Here is a 27589-nt window from a genome sequence, read left to right as displayed (position 1 = left end):
TCAATTAGTCCTTACGTGGTTTTGCGCGAAACAAACAGGCAAACGCAATGATCTGTCGTGACCTCGCGGGGGTTTGAATCCCCATTACACCAAAGATGTTCACACTTTCAGCCACGAGGGCGTCATAATGTAAGTCAATCGTTCTATTCGTTGGTAAAAGAGTAGCCCAAAAGTTAGTGGTGGGTGGTGATGACTAGCTGCCTTCCCTCTGGTCTTACACTTCTAAATTAGGGACGCTTAGCACAGATAGCCCTCGTGTAGCTTTGCGTGAAATTCAAGACGAACTGTAGAGATCTTATTTCAAACAAAATCTTAGTGATGTTTACTCTTAACACGTGATCTGATATTCACTGTTGATCAGCTATCTCCAAGTTCTGATTGGACAGTTATTTAACCAGTGTTATTAAAGTAAATAGGATGGAGAATTGAACGTTGTATTTCACTTGTTTGTGTATTGTTAAGCACAATGTTAACCAATGGACTGTCTAATAAATAAATAGGATGGAGAGTTGAACGCCATGCTGTTAAAAGGACTGTCTACGCCATGCTGAAAAGGTGGTATCGAAACACGATTGTCAACGTTACGAATCTTCTGACGTGGTGTTTCATAGAAGTTATTAGTTGAAAATCGAGTCCAGACTATCAACATCTATCGTACCCGTGTTATTAAACTGAACAGGACCGACTAGAGTGTTAAACGTGGTTCTTATAGACGATATTAGTTGACAAGTGAGCCCAGACTTTCCAAATATTTACAATATTCTGTTATGGACCTCCAAGTATACCGGACTTATTACAACGTTTTATTATTGAAACAAATCGATAAATCCTTCACTTAAGTAGCTAAGACAGTCCTTTCTGTTTTTGAGTAGCACCGCTATATATGATTGTTACATTACTTAGTAATGGTGTTCACGTAATTTTTGAAAGCTCTTATAAGTAGCAGGAAAAGGGAGACTTCGGCCATAACTCATGCCTTATTCTGACAGCTCAGTCATACTTTAAACTCGCTAAGAATACGTACGGTTATAATTCATAAATTGAAAGTGGCGTTTGCATCATTTATGGCTTCTCAGGTTGTAGGGAGGGGTGTTATCTTGTAAAACATTGCTAATGGTACCGTCTATCTACAGGGTGGCCCGTAAGTCCCTACCCATCCATATATCATATGTATCCAGTGTATCTGTGTGCTGTCCCTCATTCTCGCTACATAATATTATGCGACGCCATGTTCTGTGAGACATTTTCAAGTGTAAAGGGGCTTACATCGGCCATATTTCTCTGAGAAAAAAAAAAAAAAGGAAACAAATTTATAATACATGCGTAATTGAATATAACATAAAAACATATGGATGAGTAGGGACTTATAGGCCACCCTGTATATCTGTCTTACCAGATTACACAGTCACACCTTTTTGATTAGCTATTCAAAAGGCAGAATCTTACATTAGAGTGAAACTAACAAAACATGTTTAACACGTGGAGCCTCGTATTACGTTAAAACGGGTAAAAAAACGTGACACGTGCAGTATCAGAGTGAACGAAATTAATAAAGTGTTAGATAGCACTTAGCCTAATAAAAATAACACGTAGACTCTCAGAAATGTGTTAGAACTAACAAAACACTACGGAGAACTAATAAAAGCACATAACAACTGAAGTATCGGGTTGCAATTAAACAAAACACTTACTTAACACGTGAAGTCTCATAGAGCGACAAAAATAAATGATGTTTGTTTGTTTTGACTTTCCCGTAAAGCTACTCGAGGGCTATCTGTACTAGCCGTCCCTAATTTAGCAGTGTAAGACTAGAGGGAAGGTAGCTAGTCATCACAACCCACCGCCAACTCTTGAACTACTCTTTTACCAACGAATAGTGTGATTGACCATCACATTATATCGCCCCCCACAGCTGAAAGGGCGAGCATGTTTGGTGCGACCGGGATTCGAACCCGCGACCCTCGGATTACGAGTCGAACGCCTTAACACGCTTGGCCATGCCGGGCCTAAATGTCGTTATATTAAGGTTTTCATTAATACGGTGAAAACAGAAGATATAGACGTTTGTGAATTGTCCAGTTCTATTCATAGTTATTTTATTGTAATTATTTGTTCATTTTTTTTGTTATTAATATAACTATATATAAACTGAAGACCAGATCTTACTTACTTAAGTCACTGTTTCGTTTCACTTCGTAATTAAATTGATGTAATTATACAACTGCCAGAGTGTACAAGATACATAAGGTAGCGACATATTTAAGAACGATTATATCAAGGTATTTTTTGTTTCGCAACGTGTTTTTTGTGTTACGCTAGGGAGTAACTGGTGCACGTGACATCATGCTCAATGAGCACACTACAGATATGTTGCACCCGATCCGGTTTAGGTTTAGCCTGGTAACTAGAGAGCAAACCTTTAATGTCTTGGATTCACAGACTCGATACGTTAACCAATAGACCGTAACAAGCCTTTCTTGGGTTGAAACGAGTCGTTTGTTTTTATATATCTGTTTGTGCCAGTGAAAGATAAATAACCAGCTCTTCTTATGGGCTCTTCTTCACTGAAGGATGAAAAACCAGTTCTTATTATAAGGACAAGTATAATGACACTGTGTGAGCTACTAGCAACATGAACAATATTCTAATAATGTAATAAGCGTAATGACAACATAAATCACCATTGTTTGTCTTTGAATATTTTTATAAGTTATTTCCAGTGAATTATTGTTAGTATACCATTCACCCCATTCATTTCGACATACAATATCCCCCCCTCGTTTAATGTGATCATTGAACAAGCGTTATTTTTTATAGTACTGTATTATAGTTTTCAAATACACTATCTGGATTAGCCTATGACAACAAGCGATGTTTCTCCATCTAGAAAGCGCTAATATATTTACAAAGAGTTAAAACTGACTTTTTTTTTTTCTTAACGTATCTTTTCCACAGGATTGGGTCCAGCATGGCCAGGTGGTAAAGACGTTCGACTCGTAATCTGTGGGTCACGGTTTCAAATCCCCGTCGCATCAAACATGCTTGCCCTTTCAACCGTGGGGGCGTTATAATGTGACGGTCAATCCCACTATGCTTTGGTAAAAGAGTAGCCCAAGAGTTGGCGGTGGGTGGTGATGACAAGCTGCCTTTCCTCTAGTCTTACACTGCTAAATTAGGGACGGCTAGCACAGATAGCCCTCGAGTAGCTTTGTGCGAAATTCAAAAACAAACAAACAAACAAAGATGTTTGACTCGTAATCTGAGGATCGCAGTTTCAAATCCCCGTTGCACCAAACATGCTCGCCCTTTCAGCCGTGGGGGCGTTATAAGTGACGGTCAATCCCACTATTCGTTGGTAAAAGAGTAATCCTAGAGTTGGCGGTGGGTGGTGATGACTAGCTGCTTTCCCTCTAGTCTTACACTGCTAAATTATGGACGGCTAGCGCAGATAGTTCTCGTGTAGCTTTACGCGAAATTCAAAAACAAACATTTACAAGACATGACGTGAAATAAGGATGATGTTGACCATCTGTTGATCAAAGCTTCTTATTACTGTTGGTGATTGAAATCTTCTTCAAAGATTGGATTTAAGAACTGACCAATAGCAACACTGTAATAGTTAAATCTGTAGGAGACTGATTCCTTTTTGTGTTCTCTCGGCTAATTATTGACGGTATAAGTTTGAGCATTGTTTTTATGAAACCCGTTAAGGAATAAACCTGCTCGTCAGAGGGTGAATCTTAACTACGGTAAGGTTGAACTAAATATTTGCTGTGACTTAACCCTTAAGTGGGATCGTAGGTTCTAAACTATTACATCAAGAAACTACCCATGCAACCAGTGAACCTCTACCATGCTAAACCGATAGAACAAGACAATATTTTGAATTTAGTTGCCCAGAACCACGTGTTTATTAGTTGATGAAATCACATTTGTTCTTGTTGCTCTTCTGCTAAGTTTTCATGTTCTTGGCTCCATTTTATTCGAACTTTTTTTCATATTATGGCGTCGTTAAAGACATCTGAACGACAGATCCATTATCGGTTCTCTGCAAGTTGTTCTGACAGAGATTAAAGTTGCAGTCTCTTGTTATCGTCCCAACTCTTGTGCTAAGCCCACCTTCAATTAGTTTTTCGGTCACGTTTGTATCGACATTGACCATTCTTAACACTTACCCTAAGGATGCGTTTGTTATTTTAGGTGTTATTGTGACAGAGAATCAGGCTAAACGTTTGTGTACAATTATTCTTGTCTGTTATTAAGCTCAAAACTGAACCGATTGTCATCGTTCAAGCAAATAAATCGTTTTTTTTTCTCTCTCTTTAAGACGTTTTTCAGCTCGAATTCTACCTACTGTATATTGGTAGAATATATTTCAAATCTGTTAGGATGCACAGTTTATGGAATTCCATGTTTCACTCTCTCGATCAGCTTTATGTTTTATGTCGTCTTCTCCAATTTCTCCCTTTTTTTTTCAGGTTGTCATAAGATGTGAAATATTCGATTTCTGGGTTGTTCTTTGCGTCTGCAACCGCCAGTTACGGGCTACGAAACCTGGATTTTAGGAGCACAAGTTCGCAGACATTCCGCTGTGTTACTACAATCATTTCAAGTCTGATACACTACTTTAAAATGTCATCCACCTGTAATCATCCTTTCATATTTGAGAATCTGACACACAGTTCTAGCTTGACAATATTAGAATCTTTTCCTGAACAACAAAAAACACACATACACACTATTTTTATACATAAAATCCCAAATAACACAGCATAATTAAATTAACACAGACGAGTCACCATATTATTCCTCTTACGTACACCAAAAGGCGGAGTTCCAAAGATCAAGTACTTCGGTCTTTTGTAATGGATTGATTGTGAAAGTATTGAATTAATTGAAAAGCTCAAACAGTAAAAATTCATTAAAGTTTTTGTGCTTTGAATATACAGTTTGATGGCTATAAATATTATATTTTCTACCACTTGTGATAACCATTATAATTAGTCAATAGTTATCCTTCAAGCAAATAAATTGGCTTCTCTCTCTTTTAAGACTCTATAAGCCGAACAAGATAAAGGTAGGTCTGTCATGGACAGGATCTAGTAAAGATTTCAGCTTCGAAACCCTAGGAGTTCGGTGTGCCCTAGAGGTCAGCTCACTCGGACTGTGACTTTCATGTTGTATGAACAAACATACCGTTGTGCCACTGGGAGACACTTTGACGGACAATAGTAGCCAAAAAGGTGACGGTGAGCACCTTTGGCTAACTGCCTTCCATCTAGTCTATTAGTTCAAAATCAAGGAAGGTTAGGCTATGTGCGGATAGCCCTTTGTGTTAGTTTTGCTTCAAAAATTCTATAAACGAAACTACAGAGTTCCAAAAGTAGTTCACTTCGAATCTTCAGTTCATTGAAGATTTAGCTTACAAACATTAGTGTTAGAATTTATTTCACCAGAAACCTGTTCAGTTACAATATTTAAACAATTTGTTACAAAAATACAGTACAAAAGCAATGAATACCGACTGTAGAAAAGGGTATTTGTAGGAAGTGAACAACCCCAAGTCTAGATACTTGTTCGTAAAGCCTCTCACACTAACACAGAAGCAATTCGACAAGCGATGATTTGTTAACACAACTACGGTCATTATAAAAATGATAATAATAAATGTTCCGACAGTTTTTCTAAACCAAATATCAGTTTTGTGTGAACTTCGCGCAAAGCTACACGAGGACTATCTGCACTAGCCGTCCCTAATCTAGCAGTGTAAGACTAGAAGGAAGACACCTAATCATCACTACCCATCGCCAACTCTTGAGTTACTCTTTTATCAACAAAGAGTGGGATTGACCGTCACATTATAACGCCCACACGGCTGAATGGGCGAGCATGTTTGGTATGACGAGGATTCGAACTCGCGGCCTTCGGGTTACGAATCGAGTGCCTTAACCACGTGGCCAGGCCGGGCGGTCTCTCTGAAACAAATATCGCGGTCCTTACGAGGTCATGTTTCTTTAGTCATTTCCGTTTTTCTACCGCTTACCAAACAATCAGTCTCATAAGAAAGATATAACAATCATTAGCTGTTGTTGAGTTATTTTTAAATATATTATCATAAAATAATAACTTGTTTTAAACTGTTCAAATAGTTTTATGCATTTTAGACTTCAGACAATTAAAAAGAGAACATTTGTTTCTTTGTTTTGAATTTCGCGCAAAACTACACGAAGACTATCTGCGCTAGCCGTTCCTAATTTAGCAGTGTAAGACTAGAGGGAAGGCAGCTAGTCATCACCACCCACCGCCAACGCTTGGGCTACTATTTTACCAATGATTAGAGGGATTGGTCGTACGATTATAACGCCCCCACAGCTGAAAGAGCGAGCATATTTGGTGTGAAGGGGATTCGAACCCGCGACCATCGGATTAGGATTCGAGTGCTTTAAAGATCTGGCCATGCCGGGCCTCGGTCACTGGTAGAGTGCACACTAGTGACCTCTGTTTATCTGAGAATGATCGTATCAGTGATTGAAACGGTGATTTAAAATATTCTGTCTTACTGTAATAGAACATCGATTGTTGAAAAATAAAATATAAAATAGTTTGTTGGTGAAATGATGATTGAACGAATGTAACTCACTGAATGTTCTGTAATGTAACTGCTGACTAGAGACGACTGGGTAAACAGTTAAACATGTTTTATAGTTTAAGTGTTGCGTCTACTTGAGCATCTTTCAAAACTGTTATAATTTCACAGTTTACAGAATTCTTTGTTTCAATCTCTCGATCATTCTTGATGACGAGAAACCCATTTGAAATAAAAATGTCTCACTTTTATTGATAATAAAATACCATACCATACCAGAGGTTCTGAGATACAATCTCTCGATCAGCATTCATTTTTGGCCCAGCATGAGGATCGCGGTTTCGAATCTTCATCACACCAAACATGCTCTCCCTTTCAGCCGTAGGGGCGTTATAATGAGACGGTCAATTCACATTCACGAAGTGTTTTGGGCTCAAGTTAACAAATTTAGTACATAACACAAAGAGTTTGTATCTGATTTACGCTTCCAGACTTATGCTAGATGGCGCTGCAAATGCAACCTTTATGATTCACACTATATGAAAGACTGAAGAATAAATAAGAGAGTAGCAAAACAGATACAGAAGAAATAACTGATGAGGAACTCTGAGTATTGAAAGTTCTTCTTCAACCAACGTTTAAGGCCTAGATGTGTAACTATAGTAGCGGCAGTTTCATGGGTTCAGAACATATCTTCCTTATTCATGTTTCGACACTGTGGATAACAAACACTGTCTGCTCATATTTTTTTTTTGATAATAGAATGTATCTGGTCGTTCTAACAATCTTTTCACATACAACTTTTTGTCTTTTTTTATGGTGTGAAATAAAAAAAACTTTCTTTTGTAGATGTCCTTTTATCTCCTCACAATGGATTGAAGAACGTTTTTTAATCAGCGAACTCCAACGAGCTAATGTCCGCGTTAATCACTGTCAACATACAAAGAAGGTGCCCAGATAAGAAAGTTTATTAAAAATTACTTTGGTCTGGAAATTTGGGATGGTTATATCGTTTTTGGTACGAATTTTATCGATAAGTCGTTCGACACTTTTAAAAATATATACACACATATAATTATATAATTAAATATATACATACATATAATGCGTATAATTAGTTCCTGAAACTGTGTAAATTATTTTAACACAACTTCTAATTTTGAACTACTGTCCAAAATCAAAGCAGCATCCTACCCCATAACTCTAAGGGACTGGTTATCACTCTTATAACGCACCCAAAACTTAAAATGCGGAGGACATTTTCTGATATCGCACAAATTCGAAGCTAGTTACCTGATCTATAGCTCTCTCTCCTACATGGTTAGCCAGCGACTCCTAACGAAAGGTTCTTTTTAACATGAGTAACTTAACCTCTAGCAACACGTAAAATAAGAGTAAATGGATACGTGTCCCATTACAACAGACTTTCGGTTACCCAAAATTACTCGGATACGCGTCTATTTTGCAAACTCGGAAATGAAAATTGAATATTTTCTCACGTATTTATATTAGGCTTAAGAGTTCAGAATAGTTTTGTTAATTACTTTAGGAAATCCTGGCAAGAAAGACGCTGGAGAAATTGAAAGAATCAAAACTCGGTTTAGTTTGTATAAATATACATGTTTGAACTTTTGACATGGCATGATTTTGGAATAACTTTCGACGGTGAATCAGATGTACAGGTACTCGCGTCGATATGAAGTCTTGGCAAGACTTGACGTGTGTCGTTGTACGAGTCTGGAGACGAGGCTATATATAGTCATCCCTGCGAGTAGTGCGCAAGAGTAATAGAGATAGGCCAAACTAATCAGATTCGGAGACTTCTTTTTCTCTCTACGCTTGTGATGACTTTGATAGGTACAGGCAAGAGTTACGTGTGTAACACGTTTCTCACACGAATCTATAGAAACTGTGTTTTCTTCGAAACCACCCATTCTTTTTAGTTTTCTCAATTTTCCATAGCAATTGTCCAGTTTCTAAAAATTGAAAATTTTCTTTCTACTTTACTTTGCGAAGAATGAAGAGAAAGCAATGTAGAGCGACGTGAAATAAAACTTCCTGTGTGATTGCTGCGAAACTTTTACATCTTGTCCCATTTAAATCACTAACTAAAGTCTCTCTTTATTAATAAAGCAGTCACCTTATGTTTATAATACATATGTGTCTGTAAGGGTTAGAACAGTAGGCTTAGCGCAAATGTGGGACACGGAGTGCACTCTAAACTTTTACGTAAGCGAATGAAAGAACAACAACAGTATTTATAAATATTTTAGCCATACAGGAGTCATATACGTTATTCGGTCACAAAGTAAAAGAAACATGAGAGACGAGACGCACCTCTCGTCACCGACCGAGGCTGATGCTGTCAGTGTAGCAGTAATGACAATCATGTCCGGTGGTTTGTCCACTTCCTTGTGCGATAAGGGGATTCAAGTTAATCAAACTCGTGGAACAAGCAATGACGAACACGTTATCGGCGAATATCACGAGTCTTCGGGCACGGAAAAACTCCTCTGGCGACAGGACAGCGATCGGAGTGATTCGGTCCGATCCGTTGATCAGCACATTTCCAACAGTCAGAAAGGTAGGCGCTCAGGGCAAAGGAATAGCCGCCATCTGAGACGGTCTGTCTCGGCTAGAGAAGGTGAACGTGCACCACTTAGACCTAAGGTAAAACGGAGTGTCAGCGAGAGAGGGGAACATTCTAATCGGCACCATAAGCACCACCGACGTCCGTCCCAGCGCGGGAACCAGCGCGGTCGCAGGACGTCTAATTCAGGAATCGCCTCTCAGAGTCATCTCCCATTTGAAAACACTCTTACAAACAACGAGGCCTATTCTGGGCACGGAAGTGGTAAGGTACACGAAAGCGTAGCCGTTGAAATAGGTTTAGCCGAAGCCGCAGGAGTAAGTCCGAAGGAAACACGCAGACGACAAATAGTTTTTGCGGTAGTTCTCATTTCTCTGGGAATTCTCACAGCCAGCGTTTTGTTGGTAGCTATTACGTTGTTGATTAGACCGGCCACAGAGAATGTCGGTAAGTAAAGTTCGGTATTACTTTAGGCGGAAGTCAGTGGCAAATCTTGTCTTATTAACCAATAATTATATATATATATACAGGTTTATTAGAAGAATATTTAACGAAACCTTCTTTTCACCGAGAGATTTAATCATGTCATAGTAGTTACTACGAATTTTAAAAACTGTTTTAGGTCTATTTTATGGTTTTACTTGTTTTTAAATTTCGCGCTAAACTACACGAGGGCTAGCTGCGCCAGCTGTCCCTAATTTATCAGCGAAAAACTAGAGGGAAAGCAACTAGTCATCACTGCCAACCTTTAACAGTTGGGCTACTCTTTTACCAATGAATAGTGAGACTGACCGACACGTTATAACGCCCCCACTGTTGAAAGGACGAGCATGCTTGATGGGGCGGAGATTTAAATCCGCGACCCTCCGAATCACCTTGCCATAGCGGGCTCTATTTTTCTTGCATATTTAGTTGACGAAATTCAAATGTAAAAAATTCACAAATGTTTATAAGGTATTCCTTCCTCAGGTGGAACAGGTTAATAGATATATGCATAAAAGATCAAACATAATTGTAATTTTTAATTTAATTATAACAAGGCAAAATCATTTTTTTTATGATAGTGCGAATCAAACAATCTCAGATTTCTTAACATGTTAATCAGAAAGCTAATTTACAGTTAACAATCGTAAACAAACATATCTTTCAGATGTGGCGTTTCACTCCAGTATTAGATACAGTTACTATCAACAGGTTTGTTATACATTTCTCTGATTTCTTTGATCACTTCTCTGAAACAACTGTTTCTTAGGCCTTCTTGTTTGGATCCCTTTGATAAAACGTTATACGTCTCCCAAGAATATCCTATATGTTTTTGAAAAGAGTGAAATCCGGTAGGCGGGTAGTCACTTCTCTGTTTTATGGAATGTGTTCAGTACTCTATTGTAACAAGAACAGGGTATCATACACTAACTATCATCTTAATGCCAGGACCAAATTTCCCCAGCATATGGCAGCACAAATGGTCGATGGTTTTTAGGCCTTATAGCGTATGACATTAAATATGGCAGCACAAATGGTCGATGATTATTAGGCCTTATAGCGTATGACATTAAATATGGCATCACAAAGGGTCGATGATTATTAGGCCTTATGGCGTATGACATTAAATATGGCTGCACAAATGGTCGATGATTATTAGGCCTTATAGCGTATGACATTAAATATGGTATCACAAAGGGTCGATGATTATTAGGCCTTATAGCGTATGACATTAAATATGGCATTACAAAGGGTCGATGATTATTAGGCCTTATAGCGTATGACATTAAATATGGCATCACAAAGGGTCAATGATTATTAGGCCTTATAGCGTATGACATTAAATATGGCATCACAAAGGGTCAATGATTATTAGACCTTATAGCGTATGACATTAAATATGGCATCACAAAGGGTCGATGATTATTAGGCCTTATAATACATGACATTAAATATGGCATCACAAAGGGTCGATGATTATTAGACCTTATAATATATGACATTAGTTATGCCTTTCTACAGGATAAAGAGACTTGTATCGTATCCGCTGCATAATTTTGCTCAAGTATTAGATCTACAAGTGTCACATGTTCCTTTAAGACCTATTGTAAACTGGTCAAGCTCTTTGTTTTCATTCACTTACTTTCAAACGAGTATACAGTTTAAAGTTTATTTCTTCTTCGCACAAGAAACTTCTAAATTAACAATGCCGATCAATATTTACTTTCTAGTTTCAACATTCAGTCTTTATTCACTAACAACCCACAACCCACCCGAAGAAACAATGTAAGTAATTGGCAGCTACGTGGCTAAATAGACGGCCATCTTTGGAACTGACCCTCGGAAATATATTGATTTATCACTGTGTAATTCTTGGATCGATACCTGCCCACTGAGTACAAATTGGTTTTATATAAAAGGTATTTCAAAGATACATTTTTATTTTTAAGACTATGTTCACATTTTTAAAATCCTAGGTTGTTTAAATTCTAGGCATCCCAGTATCATGTTTACTTAACAAATTCTTGGCCCGACATGACCAATTGTGTTAAGGCGTGCGACTCGTAATCTGAAGGTCGCGGGTTCGCATCCCGGTCGCGCCAAACATGCTCGCCCTTTCAGCCGTGGGGGCGTTATAATGTGACGGTCAATCCCACTATTCGTTGGTAAAAGAGTTGGCGGTGGGTGGTGATGACTAGCTGCCTTCCCTCTAGTCTTACACTGCTAAATTAAGGACGGCTAGCACAGATAGCCCTCGAGTAGCTTTGTGCGAAATTCAAAAAACAAACAATAACACAAACAATCTTATCAAACCAAATACAATGAAAAAAAAGACGTTTTTTCTAAATAACCAAGTCAAGAATTTATATAAGTAATTTATCCATTTATCATGTATATCGTTTTATGTTATTCCGGATTCCTTTAAACCTAATATTTCACTCAATCTTCTCAATAAAACACGCATTTATTTTAACCGTCTCTTCTTCATACCAAAATAACCACTTTACGGAATGTTCTAATAAACAACGGTTATCTAAATCAAGTTCCTTTATAACAGGTCGCGGGTTCGAATCCCCGCCACACCAAACATGTTCGCCCTTTCATCCATGAGGTCGTTATAATGAAACGGTCAATCCCATTATTCGTTATTAAAAGAGTAGCCCAAGTGCTGGCGGTGGGCGGTGATGACTAGCTGCCTTCCCTCTTGTCTTACACTGCAAAATCAGGGACGGCTAACGCAGATAGCCCTCGTATAGCTTTGCGCGAAATTAAAAAACAAAGCAAGCTTATTGCGCTTATAATTACGAAGGAAGAGGTCTCATGCACCTGACCCTCCTGGGTATTCAAAAATTAACCTACCTAAATACCCGCACAGAAGAAGCGAAGCTTATAATTAGGTACCTGAAGGCCGTGTTTTTCATTCGTTCATCGTCTGCTTGTGTTTCTTTGCTGCGTGCAGGGTACAGAGGCCTTGTTGTTACCACTTGACTTGAACAAATATACTAGAGGACGCCTGTATATTTTAGCTGGGTTCTCGTGTTTAAGAAAAAAAAAATATATATATTATTATGTGTTTCGGTCTACCTCAGTTTTATTATTAGTAACTGCATAAGCAGGTCTTTCATGTCTGTATAGCAAAGGTCCAGGATCAAGAGAAAATTGGTAAACTGTTTATACGAACTTTATGAACAATTTGGTGTTTTTCTTCTTTTCCTTTTACGGTTTCCGAAACGTAGTTACTTCGACTGTTAAATTTAAAGTGTTGGCAGATGATTCTCGTTTCGCCCCACAGAAGTGGGCAGAGTGCAGATAAACCATTGTGTAGCTCTGTGCTGAATTCCAAACAAACTAATAATTGTCGTTTATCAGTAAAGGTCAAGAGTGGCTTAGCAGTTAACGAGCCCAGCGTGTGAAACTCGAGATTCTTGGTTCGCGTCTCATTGACGCAATGCAACCCTTTGAGACCATGATTGACCGTAAATAAAGTCAAAACACATTATTTAGTCAGAAAAAAAATAGTCCAAGAATTAGCGGGCTAGTACTGTTGACTCGCTACTTTTCAATTAGTCTGACCCTCTTGTGACACAGCTGTATGTCTGCGGACGTATAAAGCTAAAATCCGGTTTTGATACCTGTGGTAGACAGAGCACTGATAGCCCATTGTGTAGCTTTGTGGTTATCTTCAAAACAACACAGAAACAAATCGATTTGTCTGACAGTTCAAAATTAGCGGCGGCTATGTACACATAATCCTTGTGTAATCTTTGTCAGAAATTCTAAATATAAAAATGTTTTAGCATTAGTATATTGTGTGGATTTAACGAAATATTTATTTTATTATATAATTACGTATACACTTTAAAAATGTGCTACAGTTAAACCTGTACTATTTTAATGACAGTATTATAAACAACATCTGGATAAAAAATAAGTCCACTAAATAACTTGCACATTTCAGCGAAGTAAACTCTTAAAGGTGAATTTTCAACAAATTTAATAATTGCCTTAGAAACTGTACTTTGGTTAGGTATAATTTTTGTGTGGTTGCCATATTTTTAAACACTTTAGTTTTTGAGTAAAAATGAAACAAAATATGCGGGTCCTCGAACTCAAGTTCCTCTCGGTCGTTCGGCTGTTTCCGTGACTTTTAACAACTATGACGTAATAGTTGCCAAACACGCTTCATTGCGCGCCGACCATTTTGTTCCTTTCAGTGCTGATGTTTTATGTAAATCTATCGGTGCGTTTTTCGGATTACATTCTTTGTGAGACTATTTTTTGTCTTGACATTGCTACTTTATGTTTCTTTTATGATAACATAGTTTACTGCGTTGCTTATGGTTGTAAAAACGGTTCGTCATCGGGCAAAAGCTTCTTTTCGTTTCTGTGCAAGGAGAAGGAACAACAAACGCACTCTCTCCTGGTTGGCATCTACTCGCATAAACCACACCTACACCTTGCACAAACATACGGAATATGTCATATAATTTATATATTTAAGGTACATATTAAATTTACTATTATTCAGACTGCTGCATCTAGTTTGATTTTATAGACAGAATTAAAATTCATTTTGTTACGAGTCATAAATACCTGGTACAATAATTGTGGAAGGGCCGAGTATTAGTTACCATAGTCGGCAAAGTATAAACGAATAAAACCCAGTCTGTGATACCAATAATTTATTAACACCAGACAGGTTTCGAGATACTTAAAATTGCACGTGAAATAATACAGACCATATTTGTTGTCATGACTTAGGCTTACCATTCTTCCACTGGAGGTATGACCGACTCACAACCGGCCTGGGCGCTATCAGTATCACTCACAGTTCCGCTACTCTCGCTCATGGAACTGTCCTCATCACTAGAACTTGTCAGATCTGTGTCAAAAGTAACTGTTCTAGGTTCGTTCAGAGTAAGTTCGAATTAATATAGTGCTACTCGATACTGTTCAGAACGCAAAGTCAAAACAGACTCCGCCTCTGTTTCTCCGTATGCACTAGCCATGTTTATTTACATTCAACGCGCTAGCGTTGGCGGTTTGTTTGGCAACTATTACGTCACAGTACTTTTCCTAGCGGCAAACGTAAAAACTAAAACGTTCGAATTGCCGCTCAGAAAGGGCTCTTTCTGCACCAAGTTCTGTTTCATTTATTAGCGCATATATTTTATAAAAAAATGTGAACCTGCAAAATTAATCACTATGGGTAGTTCTTTTGACTGCAAAGTTTTCTTTCTCTGTAAAATTCACCTTTAAAACGTTATTCATACCATTAGCCACTGACTGTTACCTTTATAACAAAAGTGTTGTGATTGGATATTAAGTCCACGTGGTCACCTAATCCAAATTATTAGTGATATTTTTGTTTTTACTTTTTTTAACCATTAGATTCTGATTGGTCCTTTGGTAGAGTTCTGAATTTCGGAGTTGGTAGCCGGGAATCAATTTCGTGTCATCCACATAATATTTCCTGCATTCTATGGTACGGCTGTATTATAATAATAATAGCAAGTCCTTCAGCATGGATGATAGGATACTACTGATTGGCTGCTTTTCCTCTGATCAGTAGTTCAAGTTAGGGACGTCGACAGATATGATTAGCCACACGTAATAGAAATATTTATAAATAAACTACTAGTTTCATACATAATAGAAACTTACTGATAAACTACTAGCTTAAATACATTATACTAGTTTCATACATAATAGAACTACTTACTAACTACTAGTTTAAATACATAACATTAGTTTCATGCATAATATAAATACTTACTAACTACTAGTTTAAATACTAGAACTACTTACTAACTACTAGTTTAAATACATAACATTAGTTTCATACATAATATAAATACTTACTAACTACTAGTTTAAATACATAATAATAGTTTCGTACATAATAGAAATATTTACCAACTACTAGTTTAAATACATAATACTAGTTTCATACATAATAGAAATACTTATTAACTACTAGTTTAAATACATAATAATAGTTTCGTACATAATAGAAATACTTACTAATTAACTACAAATTTAAATCATAGTGTCAGCTGGTCTGTCGTAGTAAGTGTCCAGAAATAGTAATAAAAATTGGTAAGCAATAGTATAAGCTTACTAACCATGACATCTTTCTTACACAGATACTTTAAGTAAGTATTGACATTCAAGGGTGATCTGTTAGGTGCTTTAAAGTCCCTCAGAAACATTGGCCATGCGTGACAACTTGTCGTGCTCTTTAAGTGTTCGGCAGTGAGTAATATCTTTGCCAAAAATGTGGTAGTTATGGAACAATTCTTTCTTCGCAGAGTCGGCAGTCGTTGATTGTTATAGCTCCGTCTAAATCATAAAAACTATAGTTTCTAGTTAACACCAGAAATACCACGTGATCGGCCTTCCTTTCTGGCTCTCTCTATGATAAAAACGTTGTGTCATATTTTGAAATGGCGGAAGGAGGTAAAAGATCCGTTAGCCTCGTATAAAATCAATGGAGCCAGGCCCCCATGTCCCTACAGCCCCAGTTCCTCCTTAACCGGAACCAGGTCGTCAGTTGTTTTTTGGTTACTATTTTCATGATATTGCTGTTAAAGCGACGGGTTCCATTTTGTACTTACATATATATACATTCCGGGTCAATGGCCTGACTGTATTTAATATCTGGACGAGTACAGAGAAAGTTGTACTATAAAGAATGGACTTTTATGACGAGCATGCGCAGTTTTCCCCTTGTTTGACACGTGATTTCTGATACATCATACCATTCCTTCAAGAACGCGCCTCATCAAGACAGCAAATCTGGTGAAACGGTACAAAAGGAGGCCCGTGGAACATTTACAATCACGGTTTTATCTGCACAAAGTCCCGATTTAAAAATTGACTTAATTTAAGGCTGAAAAATCGAAAGACATCATAACAACTTGGCTAAATTACTGGATAATAGCTCACAATTTCATATTGACAAACTACATGGCGACAGGACAACAAGATTTGTGTGGAACAAAGATCTCTTACGCGAGAACGTATTGAACAGTTTTGTTGTTTGAGCTAATATGTAATTATGTTTGGTGTCATAAAAACAAAACTAAGTTTGGCAAACAGTAAGAGAAATGAGCGAATTTCAACGTATCAGACTTTATTGTAGGCATGCGTAGCTGTTACCGATATATTGATTTCTACAAACTTCCTTTGTTAATGTATGCGACAACGCACTAAGGACACAGTTAGCGTCTACAACGACATCAAATGAATAATGTCTTACATCACGAAGTCCATGCTACTTCCGTCTGTTTGGTAATTTGAATCTATACTATAGTTCTCAAAAATGTTGGACATTTTACAGGTTTAGCTCATTTTTATTTCGTTCTTAATACTGACAAACAAATAAAATAGGCTGGTTACTAATAATATTGCACACACACAAATAATACAACATTCTTGACAAATATTTATAATTACTAAATCTGATTGGATGAAAAAGCGAGGCCTAGCTTAATCATGTAACCTTACTCCTCATCAGTTATCCAGAACTAAATCCAGATGAATCGAAATGAAAGGCTACATAGCAAACGCTGGTGAAAACATTTTGTGTATATAGATTTACAGGGGGTAGCCAAAATATTTCACCCCCTTTAAAAAAGATTCTTAATTTGTTATGTATTTTGTGAGATAACAGACAGGCCCGGCATAGCCAAGTGCGTTAAGGCGTTCGTCTTGTAATCTGAGGATCGCGGATTCGAATACCCGTCGCACCAAACATGCTCGCCCTGTCAGGTGTGGAGCGTTAAAATGTGACGGTCAATCCCACTATTCGTTGGTAAAAGAGTAACCCAAGAGTCGGCAGTAAGTGGTGATGACTAGCTGCCTTCCCTCTAGTCTTACAGTGGTAAATTAGGGATGGCTAGCACAGATAGCCCTCGAGTAGTTTTGCGCGAAATTCAAAACAAACAAAAACACTTTCTGATGAAACGTTTTGTGCGTCTGCTGTAGTTTATTAGATCTTCTTACTTCAGTTAGCCTACGAAATGATTTTGTTATTTTAAATTTCGCGCAAAGCTACTCGAGGGCTATCTGCGCTAGCCGTCCCTAATTTAGCAGTGTAAGACTAGAGGGAAGGCAGCTAGTCATCACCACCCACCGCCAACTCGTGGATTACTCTTTTACCAACGAATAGTGGGATTGACCATCACATTATAACGCCCCCACGGCTGAAAGGGCAAGCATACTTGGTGTTAGGGGGATTCGAACCCGCGACCCTCAGATTACGAGTCAAACGCCTTAACCACCTGGCCATGGTGGGCCAACCTACGAAATGATCGAACAAGTTTCTCTTTAATAATCGAACGTGAAAATGAAACTCAAAATAACACAAACCTGTTTAATAAGTTAACATTTAGTCAGCATGGAAGTAACAACCATGACATATAGTTTGTGTCAGTACAGAAAGGAACAACTGGCGTCTTTGTGTAAGACTTCGAACATGGTGCCTTGTGCTAAATAATTATCTACATATAAAACTTTAACAAAAATCTCGCAAAAGGCCAGTGTTTACCATTCTATTTTTGTCTCTGTGGGTAGAGCACAATATAACATATTGTGTAGTTTTGTTTACTCTTGATATCGGATCATACTGGGTCACATTGTTCCTGTTTGTGAGAGACATTGCAAAGTGACCATTTATACTCTCCTTCCTAAGACGTGTGTCGTCAACGGTTACATTCAAACACTCTCTCTTTCTTAACCTGAAGATGACCTAGGAAGGTCTCTCCTTATCAGTAAAAGTGTTAACACCCACACCAGCTCTTATAAAATACATTTTTATATCAAGTGTTAACACCCATACCAGCCGTTCTGAGAAACATTTTTATTTCGAATGGGTTTCTCGTCATCGAGAATTAAATAAATGTCACTGTTTAACAAACAGTTCAGGGTCGCAGGTTCGAATCCCGGTCGCACCAAACATGCTCGCCCTCCCAGCCGTGGGGGCGTTATAAGTGACGATCAATCCCACTATTCGTTGGTAAAAGAGTAGCCCAAGAATTGGCGGTTGGTGGTGATCACTAGCTTCCTTCCCTCTAGTGGCTTTGCGCGAAACTCAAAAACAAACAAACAAACAGTTCAGGGCAGTAAACAATGAAATTTTTTCAAGTTGACTTCGATAACCTGATTTTGTTGTGAAAATTCATAATGTTCTCAAATTAACTGAAACTGATTGTACGTTTGTTTCAGAATGAATGTTGAATATCTTAATGGAAATGCATTTAAGGATGCTTGGTTAAAGATTAGTTGATACATCTGAGTTTAAAAACATAATTCTAATGGTGAAAATTGGGCGGTTGATAGTTATTGGAGATTTAAGAGTTTGGTTGATTGGTTTGGTGTTTCATGACGCAAAGCAGCTTGGCTATCTGTGCCTAAGAGGTTGGAAACAACATACTAATCAGTGTGAGACAATTTAAAGAAAGGAACTGAGAAGAAAACAGTTTTGAGATTACAAAATTCGTTCAATATTATATTTGTATAAGTTTTGTGGCTTCCAGATGAAATATTCCAAAATGCTTACGTTACGAACTTTTGAAGCAAACTGTATGCGATAATTATATGTTGTAAATAGAACGAATGTATGTTCGTAATTAATGAAAGGTTATCTAAATACATGAAACGTTACTTCACTTATATGTAACTGTAAGAAACGCAAAACACAAAATGTGAAACGGCAATTTTTTATATCATCTTCTCATTGACCTAATGAACCTCCATACCAATTTGGATGAAATTCTATTCATCCCCTGCGAAGTAATTACATGGGCATACAATATGCAGCACTATTACACTCATAGAGACAACAGAGTACTACTACATTTATATGGATAACATACAATAGACAGAACTATTACATTTATACAGACAATGGACAAGAGACAGTACTGTTATATTTATACAGATAACAGACAGCACTGTCATATATATATATATATAGAAAACAAATAACAGACAGTACTATAATATTTATATAGAAAACAGACATAACTATTATGTTTATAAAGATTCCTTAATATTTTCCTCATGATGACATAGATGAATAATCCGATAATAACCCTGAAAATATCTACCGTTTCAGTTGTTACCTGAGCGTTTAATCTGAGCTCAGATGTTCTATAATGTGTTAGTAGTAAGTCTGGGCTACAATTTGGGGTAAATGGAGGGCAGCCAAACAAACATCCCAGATTATTTCTAACTAAGAATTCATCCTTTCAAAAGAAACCATATATATTTGTGTATATGTTTTATGTTTATCTATTTAGCATGATACTTATCTTTGCGAAGTTTCTGTACCACGTAAACACGAGTGTGTGTATATATATACACACATTATGTCCATAATTTTAGTTTTTGTTTTAAAAAACCAGCTGTTAGTACCTTTTGGTTTGGTTTTTTCCGAGACCCAACTTTTACAACTTGGCTTGTTCCCAGGTTTATAAGTGGAACGAAACACGTTCCTATAAAGTTGTTATTGTTTTGTTCGGCCTAGCGTAAAATGGTTGGTAGAAAAGTTATTTCAAATAATTGCAACACACAGTATAACAGAACATTACTTGGCGAACATTGTTGTGTTGAGCTATTTAAAAGCTCTTACCTCAACGTGTGATACGTTCAGCCTCGTTCCTACCAGTTGCACGAATATTTACATCGAGAGGTTTATTTATTATTTGTTACACGAAGAGTGCTTGTTTCTGTGCGTGTGCGTAAATATTAATATATTTCGTTACATTAAAGTGTATATTGTATTAGTATATATATATATAACAATATAAAAATGACTTTAAATATATTTTTAGAGACTAATTATTTATTACCATTAATTTAATAGAAATTAATATTATTCAGAATATTGTTCAGTTTCTACACTGAAGAAACCAGTTTCATGGTTTCACTTCTATTAATCACTTCCAGGTGATTAGGATGCTCGACTCGTAACCCGAGGATCGCGACTTCGATTCCCCGTCCCACCAAACATGCTTTCTCTCCCAGCCGAGGAGCTTTGTATTGTGCAGGCAATCCATCCAATCGTTGGTAAAAGAGTAGTCCAAGAGTTGGCGATAGGTGATGATGACAAGCTGCCTTCCCTCTACTCTTACATTGCTAAATTAGGGACGGTTAACGCAGATAGCCCTCGAGAAGCTTTGCGCGAAATTCAAAAATAAAAAAAACTTGCATTCCGTTGAGTCTTAGTTTTGTAAAGTTAGAATGCTGTAGAGCAGTGGTTCCCAACTTTTTTTATGCCCCGCACCTCTAAAAAAATTTAATATGTTCTCGCACCCCTCACAGTAATTATTTATTTAAGAATAAAGGTGAAGGTGGTCAAAACAAATGTCATCTCTCACCCCCTGGAACGCTATCTCGCACCCCTGGTTAGGAACCATTGCTGTAGAGAAATAATGCGGTTGCCAAAGCGATAGCTCGAAAAAACAAAACACACTAGGTTTTTCTTTACAAATTTTGTAACAGTTTGTAAAGCATACAAAAATTAAAACGTTACAATATAAATGTTTACATTTCCAGTCTATTCTTCGTTTTTAATTGCATTGAACTAATTTCCATTTTCAGTTCATATATTCGGGACTAATGCCTTATATGGCAATAAAAACTCCTAATCAAAAGATTTACTGTCCAAATAACAAGTCGTCTTTGGTTTTGCTAACAGCGAGTTCTTTAACTAAAGGCAGAAAAATAAAATTGATAACAACTCGGTAACGCAACTATTTTCGCAATAAGCAACCGTAAAACACCTAAACTGAAAGTTGCTACAACGGTGGTTAAAAATACGTGACTGTTAACGTAGACTTGTTTTTACGATAAACATGCATACACGTACCCTTTCCAATGCTTTCAACCACACTGACAGAAATATTTTTAGCACGCGCGCGCACACACACAGAAAAACAAAACAATTAATTATTTCAAGCTCACATAAGTGCCACAGTTGTAGCGTGTGTGAATTTTTCACACATAAAAGTAATTCAGTAATATATTTGTTATGTCAACAGAATATTTGATGACTCTTTTACACTGTTTTCTTTTTCTCTAAGTGCTCTGTGATTAATTAAATTAATTAAACTGTGAAGCTTATAAGCAGATATCAGTGACATAGGAGATATCATATACATAGGAGACAAACAACTGGCTATACTGTTAAATAAACTTCAATACTTACAAGCTGATATTATTGATACAGGCAGAGGCAACGACTCATGATGCCTTAAAGCAATCCCACTAGTTAATCCAGTCAATTTTCTTTTATTTAAAAATTTCTCCCTTGATAATCCAAAGTTCTCTAAAATTAGGTGTCGCTCCGAGCTCACGTAGAGAGAAAGGGAAACTTCGGACCGCCGCTGGTTTTACATCAGTCCCCATTGTGGAATGAAATATATATTAACCTAAATTACCACCATGGATCGAAAGAGAGAAACAGGAGACAGACTCGGAATTTTCACTGACACACTACACTCTTATTTCAAACATTTTATGTCTGAAAATAATATGTTTACATGTTTTTCTAAATAGTATGTATTCATAAAAAACAGTATAATTCTTTACAAAACTCAAACACATCACAGACGCCAGAAATGTTACATTATCATTTGCATCTGTTGTTGCTCCCTGGGGTCGTAGAGCTTCAGAGTTAAAACACAGTGTTTGTTTCATTGACATTTATCGAGTGCCTTATCGAAAACAACAGAAAACTACTGGTTTATTGCTTTATGTTGTGTAAAAACTACAGAAAACTTGATTTCTTGCTCTGTTTTGTGTAAAACTATAGAAAACTACTGATTTCTTGCTTTATTTTGTTTAAAAACTTTTAAGAAAATTTTTTTTTACTTTATTTTGTTTAAAAACTACAGGAAACTGATGTGTTTTTTTCTTTTACTTTATTATCTGTAACTTCAGGTCATCCCTGTATGTTAGACTCATTGTGTGGTTCATTTCTTTTCAGTACGTAAAGAAAACCAAGAAATCTACCGTATATGGTCTTCCACCACTACGCCACAAGAGAACGCTCAGGGTGTTTTCTTTAACCAAACAGTCAGTACTACCGGGTGACCAGGATGATTATCTCCCACTTCAAAGTAATAGATGTTCCGTTTACTTTAAAAAGAGGACACTTTTAGACTGTAGAAAACCAACTTTCTAAATGTCATCAACCGATTACCGTGTTTTTACAACGATACCAAAATAATTACATCACATTGTAACAAGATCATTGCTTGCTAGGTTAGATATGTATAGAGCACTTTGATAAAAACTGCAGCGCTACCTATTGGTTTCCGTGTAAACAAAAGTTGTATATTAATATAGTTCCGTAATACTATAGTTTTGTTCCACTTTGATAAAAACTGCAGCGCTACCTATTGGTTTCCGTGTAAACAAAAGTTGTATATTAATATAGTTCCGTAATACTATAGTTTTGTTCCACTTTTACGAATAGAATTTGTAAATATTATATACATATGAGAATGTGTGTGTGTATAATGGTGCCTTTAGGTGCTTAAATCATATAAGCCTAGTCAAATAATATAGCAGTAGAAGTACTGAAAAATAGTATATTGTTTTGTATCTATTGTTAAAATGTTTTAATTTTGTTTATAGGAGCATAGAAGGTAGTATTGAAAATAGCACCTCGGTGAGTGCTGTGGGTGCTTGCACCAAGTAATTTACTTGGTCTAAATCATCCTTTCATTCCAGTTCTCTAGATAAATAAATTAATAGTCTACATATTACCTAAAATATTCAAATATTTCGTATTCTAATTAATCATTGTTGTCTTTCCATAAAACAATTGTTAGGTTTATTTATTCAAATTGTCGTGATAACGGAACATAACGACGTTAAGAATGAATTTTAAAGAAAATTATACAGATTTGTACTTTCAATCATACAAAATACAAATGTTGTTTTTTTTCTCTTTATTTTATTAGTAGCAATTACCAGCTCCCATGTAGCACCACCATTTTACTGTTAAATAAAATACATTATATAAATTGTGTATAAAGTTAAAAAACAACTTTATGATGAATCTGAAGGCTATATATTTCAACTATTATTAACTTAAAGATAAAGTATTAGAAAAATATTTCTTAATTGTAAATTAGGCCTATCATGACTAGGTTGTAAGTGGGCTCCACTCGTAACCTGAGAGTCGCGGATTCAAATCCCCGTCACTCAAACACGTTCATCCTTTCAGCCGTGGGTACGTTATTTGTTACGGTCAATCCACTATTCGTTAGTAAAAGAATAGCCCAATAATTGGTGATGGGTGGTGAGGACTAGTCTTACACTGTTAAATTAGGGATGACTAACGCAGATAGCTTTCGGGTAGCTATGAGCTATTAAAAAAAACAAAAAAACATTTCGTACATAAAACATATCAGGAACATAAAGATTAAATATCTAGATTATTGGATATGAATGAAAACGGTTAGAACGTTTGCTACTTTAAATATAAAGTACATTTTAAAACTATTTTGAGTATTTCTTTTTTGTGAAGGCCTTTAAAAAGAAAAAAAAACACCTTTTTTCGCTATTCCAGTTTATTCACTATTCTCAAAGACAGTGAAAACCTACAATAAAAACAACAGAAGTTTGACTGATGAAAAATATTGCTTAATAATAATAGGTATTTTGAATTTAAACGTTATCGAATAGCAGCAGCAGGAAACACATTACAATTAATTTAATAAATATTAATTTATAGAAAACTACAGTTTTACTTGTTTTTAATATTGTGCAACACACTTTTACACTGGGCAACACAGTAAAATAAATAAATAACTTGTCGAAAGACATTTATGTAAGGCTTAACCAGTCACTCTTTCATTATTTTGTAATTGTTGGATGTCGTTTTACGTTACAGAGAGTAAACATGGATTTGTTGTAAACTTGTTCATCTTGGGCTATAGGATATTTCGTATGTTCTCTTTTCGTCGCACAATATTTTTTTCCACAAGCACTTACGTTGTTTATAATAAAAAATATTCTACAACGTCTGCGCAGGTAGCCGAGTTGCTTTGGCTATAAAACACAAACGTACAGCATCTAAGTCACGAACCGTTTGTACGTGCCTGTTCGTCAAAGACAAAATTAAAACCAAATATTGTTAAGCCTATACGTTATTTACTTTAGAGACTGAAACTGTTATCGTGAAAACATACATCTTTATCATGTTATAAAATAGCAATTGTATTCTCTAATGCTGTATAATTTGTCTTTAACCCCAAAATTGAACTAGAACGAATTTTACTTTGTTGTTGTTTTTTACAAGAGTAGATAAAATCATTCTGATTAGGATTATGTCTTTATTCTGTGTTACACTCAAGTATTGAACTGAAGCAAACAATGCCTACAGATATTTTTTTATAGCTGAAGCGCAGGGTTTGTATTGCAAGAAAAGGTGTTCACACTTCCAAACGTAGCGTATAAGCGATCGAACGAAATTACAACTAGTGTTCAATTTCATTGCTCAAGATGTATAAAACATTTTAGGTTGATTAAAAAGTACATTGATATCGATTTTACTGCAGTTCACTTTAGAGTTTAGTTCACATCTTCTTGGCGTGTGTAAATAGGATAATAAACAGTACAATACGTTATTTATGTGTGTATGTTGTCTTAATTTGTACAAATGGATCGAAATTACTGGATTCTTGTGAAATACACACCATATGGAGGGGTATGAGATGTCCAAGGAAACGTTCAGTTAGTGTCAGACTACAAAAATAAAAAGATAACTCGAAAACTACTGAAATGTGCGAGAGACAGGATGAATATGTGAGCAACAGGTTTGTACACACATATTTTTATATAATATTAAAAATTACTATATGAAATTCGGAGAAGTTACATTAATATCAGGTTAAATACAAAACAAAAAGGCATCTCATGGAGCAGCACCCCCTAGTGGCACAGCACAGACGACACCCATTGTGTATCGTTGATTTCAAAGAAATTGATGGAACAATAATCGTTTACACGTTAATTGATCCTAAATATGTTTAAAAAACATCTCATAAACTACTATTTCACAAAAGATACTTGGTACCCATGGCTTCAGATCGTACATATGTAATTTATTTAATAAACTGTGTATATTTTCTTCTAAAAACATAACGATTGTTTTAGTAAGACATTATTAAACCCAATAATAAATTAAAACAAGATCGAATTTCTCTTTTATTCGTCCATATGAAACAAGTATTTTAAATTATTTGTTTTGTACATGCATATACCATTGAAACGTTTTAACCCAAAATCTCTACCTTACTTTTATTAGAATCACAAACGATTAATACTGACATCATGCAATATTCGTTCGACAAAATCACGAGGCCTTTGCAATAATGGAAAGAGTAAATCGCCATTATGTGAAACCACTAGGCCAACGACCATTATTATAACCACGATTCCTTTTTTACTGTTGAACGTTGCATGTATCTTAATTCATTTAAGTTCTTCAATTTGAAAAAAAATAATTTTTTTTAAATTTATTATGGAATTATTACATAAGCTGGTAAACAAAGTTGAAATAAAAGGCATCGTTACTTAAACATAATTTGCTTCGCCCTTGTTAGGCCTAATTAAGTACGTTTGAAATCAGTGTCCGAATAGAAATATTAAAAATATATCAATAACGTTGAAAACGTAGGAGAAATACTGTAAGTTTGCAAATCATGAAAGTGGCGACCTTCATTCACACTGCCTCGATATTTATAACAAATAAATGGCGTTATACTAAAACTAACTAGATAACGTTTGATATAATTTTAATAAACTAAATATATTCTAAAAAAATAGCAATTTGAAATAATCTAGTTGTCATAAAGTATTCCACTCGTAGCTCAATGATTGTTGGTTTTATTTATAGATTTGAGAGTTTTATCTTGTCTGCCAATTTAAGTACAGTAATACTTAATACGGATGAATGAGGAATCCAAATAATTTAAGAGCCGAAAATCCGCCCTTTCGTACTCCAACGTGAAGAACCGATAATTAAAAAATATTGTTCGCGATACAGTATGCGTGTTTGTGTATGTATGTATTTGTGTATCAATAACGTTGTATAAACACAAACACACACATGAAAATGGTCGCTAATATTTTTGCTAAACCAATTCAAGTTTCTAAAATAACTTTTTCAATCTACGACCTACCTGTACACGACTAGTGCTACAAGATTTCTATAGCTTGATTGGCCCGTACATAGCATGTCACCACACTCGTAGCACAAAAAAAGGTTCCGTTATTTCTCTTTATCGACATTTAACTTTCGAACAATCACTTAATTTAAAATAGTAGCTGCACTTCAAAAAATATGCACATAGTGTGTAATGGACCAAGAAAACCCGAAGTTAAATGCATGCACACAATTACCTAACTCCTGGGTTCAGTAGATGCATGTTTGCAATTGTTGTTAAACTACAATTTACTATTAATTCAAATTTTCACGCTGCGTCATTCGTTGCTACTAACGGAAATTTGGTCATATAAACAATTTCCTTCAGTTATATTAAGTTTTACTCTTAGTTAGGCCTAATTCTAAGTGGTGACGTTAATGGCTTTTCGAGTCTTCGCAGTTAGTTTTATTAAATTGCGTGAATGTAAAGTCTGTTACTTTTCGGTACGACATTCTTTCATGGAAAAGAATGCTATAATCATCTTGTTAATAATTACATTATCCTGACCATAGATGGTGTCGTGTGTAAATAGGTTCAAAATATTTTACACATTTCAATACTTAAAATGTTAAAGTTTACGATGAATTGAAGCTCAACGAACGATTACTTCTATCCATTACTAAGTTCTAATTGATAAAATAATTTGCATTACTCTATTATGCCATTATAGGTAATACATTATCCTGCTCAGAAAAATAACTG

The 27589-nt window shown here is 36.0% G+C and overlaps 1 protein-coding gene across 1 annotated transcript; it reads left to right on the top strand.

The window, feature by feature from the left end:
• Positions 1–7017: 7017 nt before the first annotated feature.
• Positions 7018–25306, top strand: LOC143239123 (uncharacterized). The gene is made up of 2 exons (XM_076479967.1): positions 7018–9623; positions 22654–25306. Exons 1-2 carry the CDS (start codon positions 8906–8908, stop codon positions 22758–22760), a joined length of 825 nt encoding a protein of 274 aa, XP_076336082.1. The 5' UTR covers positions 7018–8905; the 3' UTR covers positions 22761–25306.
• Positions 25307–27589: the final 2283 nt, after the last annotated feature.

The sequence above is a fragment of the Tachypleus tridentatus genome, chromosome 2 (assembly GCF_004210375.1).
Source record: "Tachypleus tridentatus isolate NWPU-2018 chromosome 2, ASM421037v1, whole genome shotgun sequence".
Classification (NCBI taxonomy): Eukaryota; Metazoa; Arthropoda; class Merostomata; order Xiphosura; family Limulidae; genus Tachypleus; species Tachypleus tridentatus.
The sequence above is the reverse complement of the archived record's forward strand: the minus strand, read 5'-3'. Positions and strand labels throughout refer to the sequence as shown.

Bases quoted from the DNA above. Each gene is read 5' to 3' on its own strand.
- LOC143239123 (XM_076479967.1), top strand. From the start codon at position 8,906: ATGAGAGACGAGACGCACCTCTCGTCACCGACCGAGGCTGATGCTGTC. The intron at 9,624-22,653 runs GTAAGTAAAGTT...ATTTCTTTTCAG, and splicing joins ACCGGCCACAGAGAATGTCG to TACGTAAAGAAAACCAAGAA.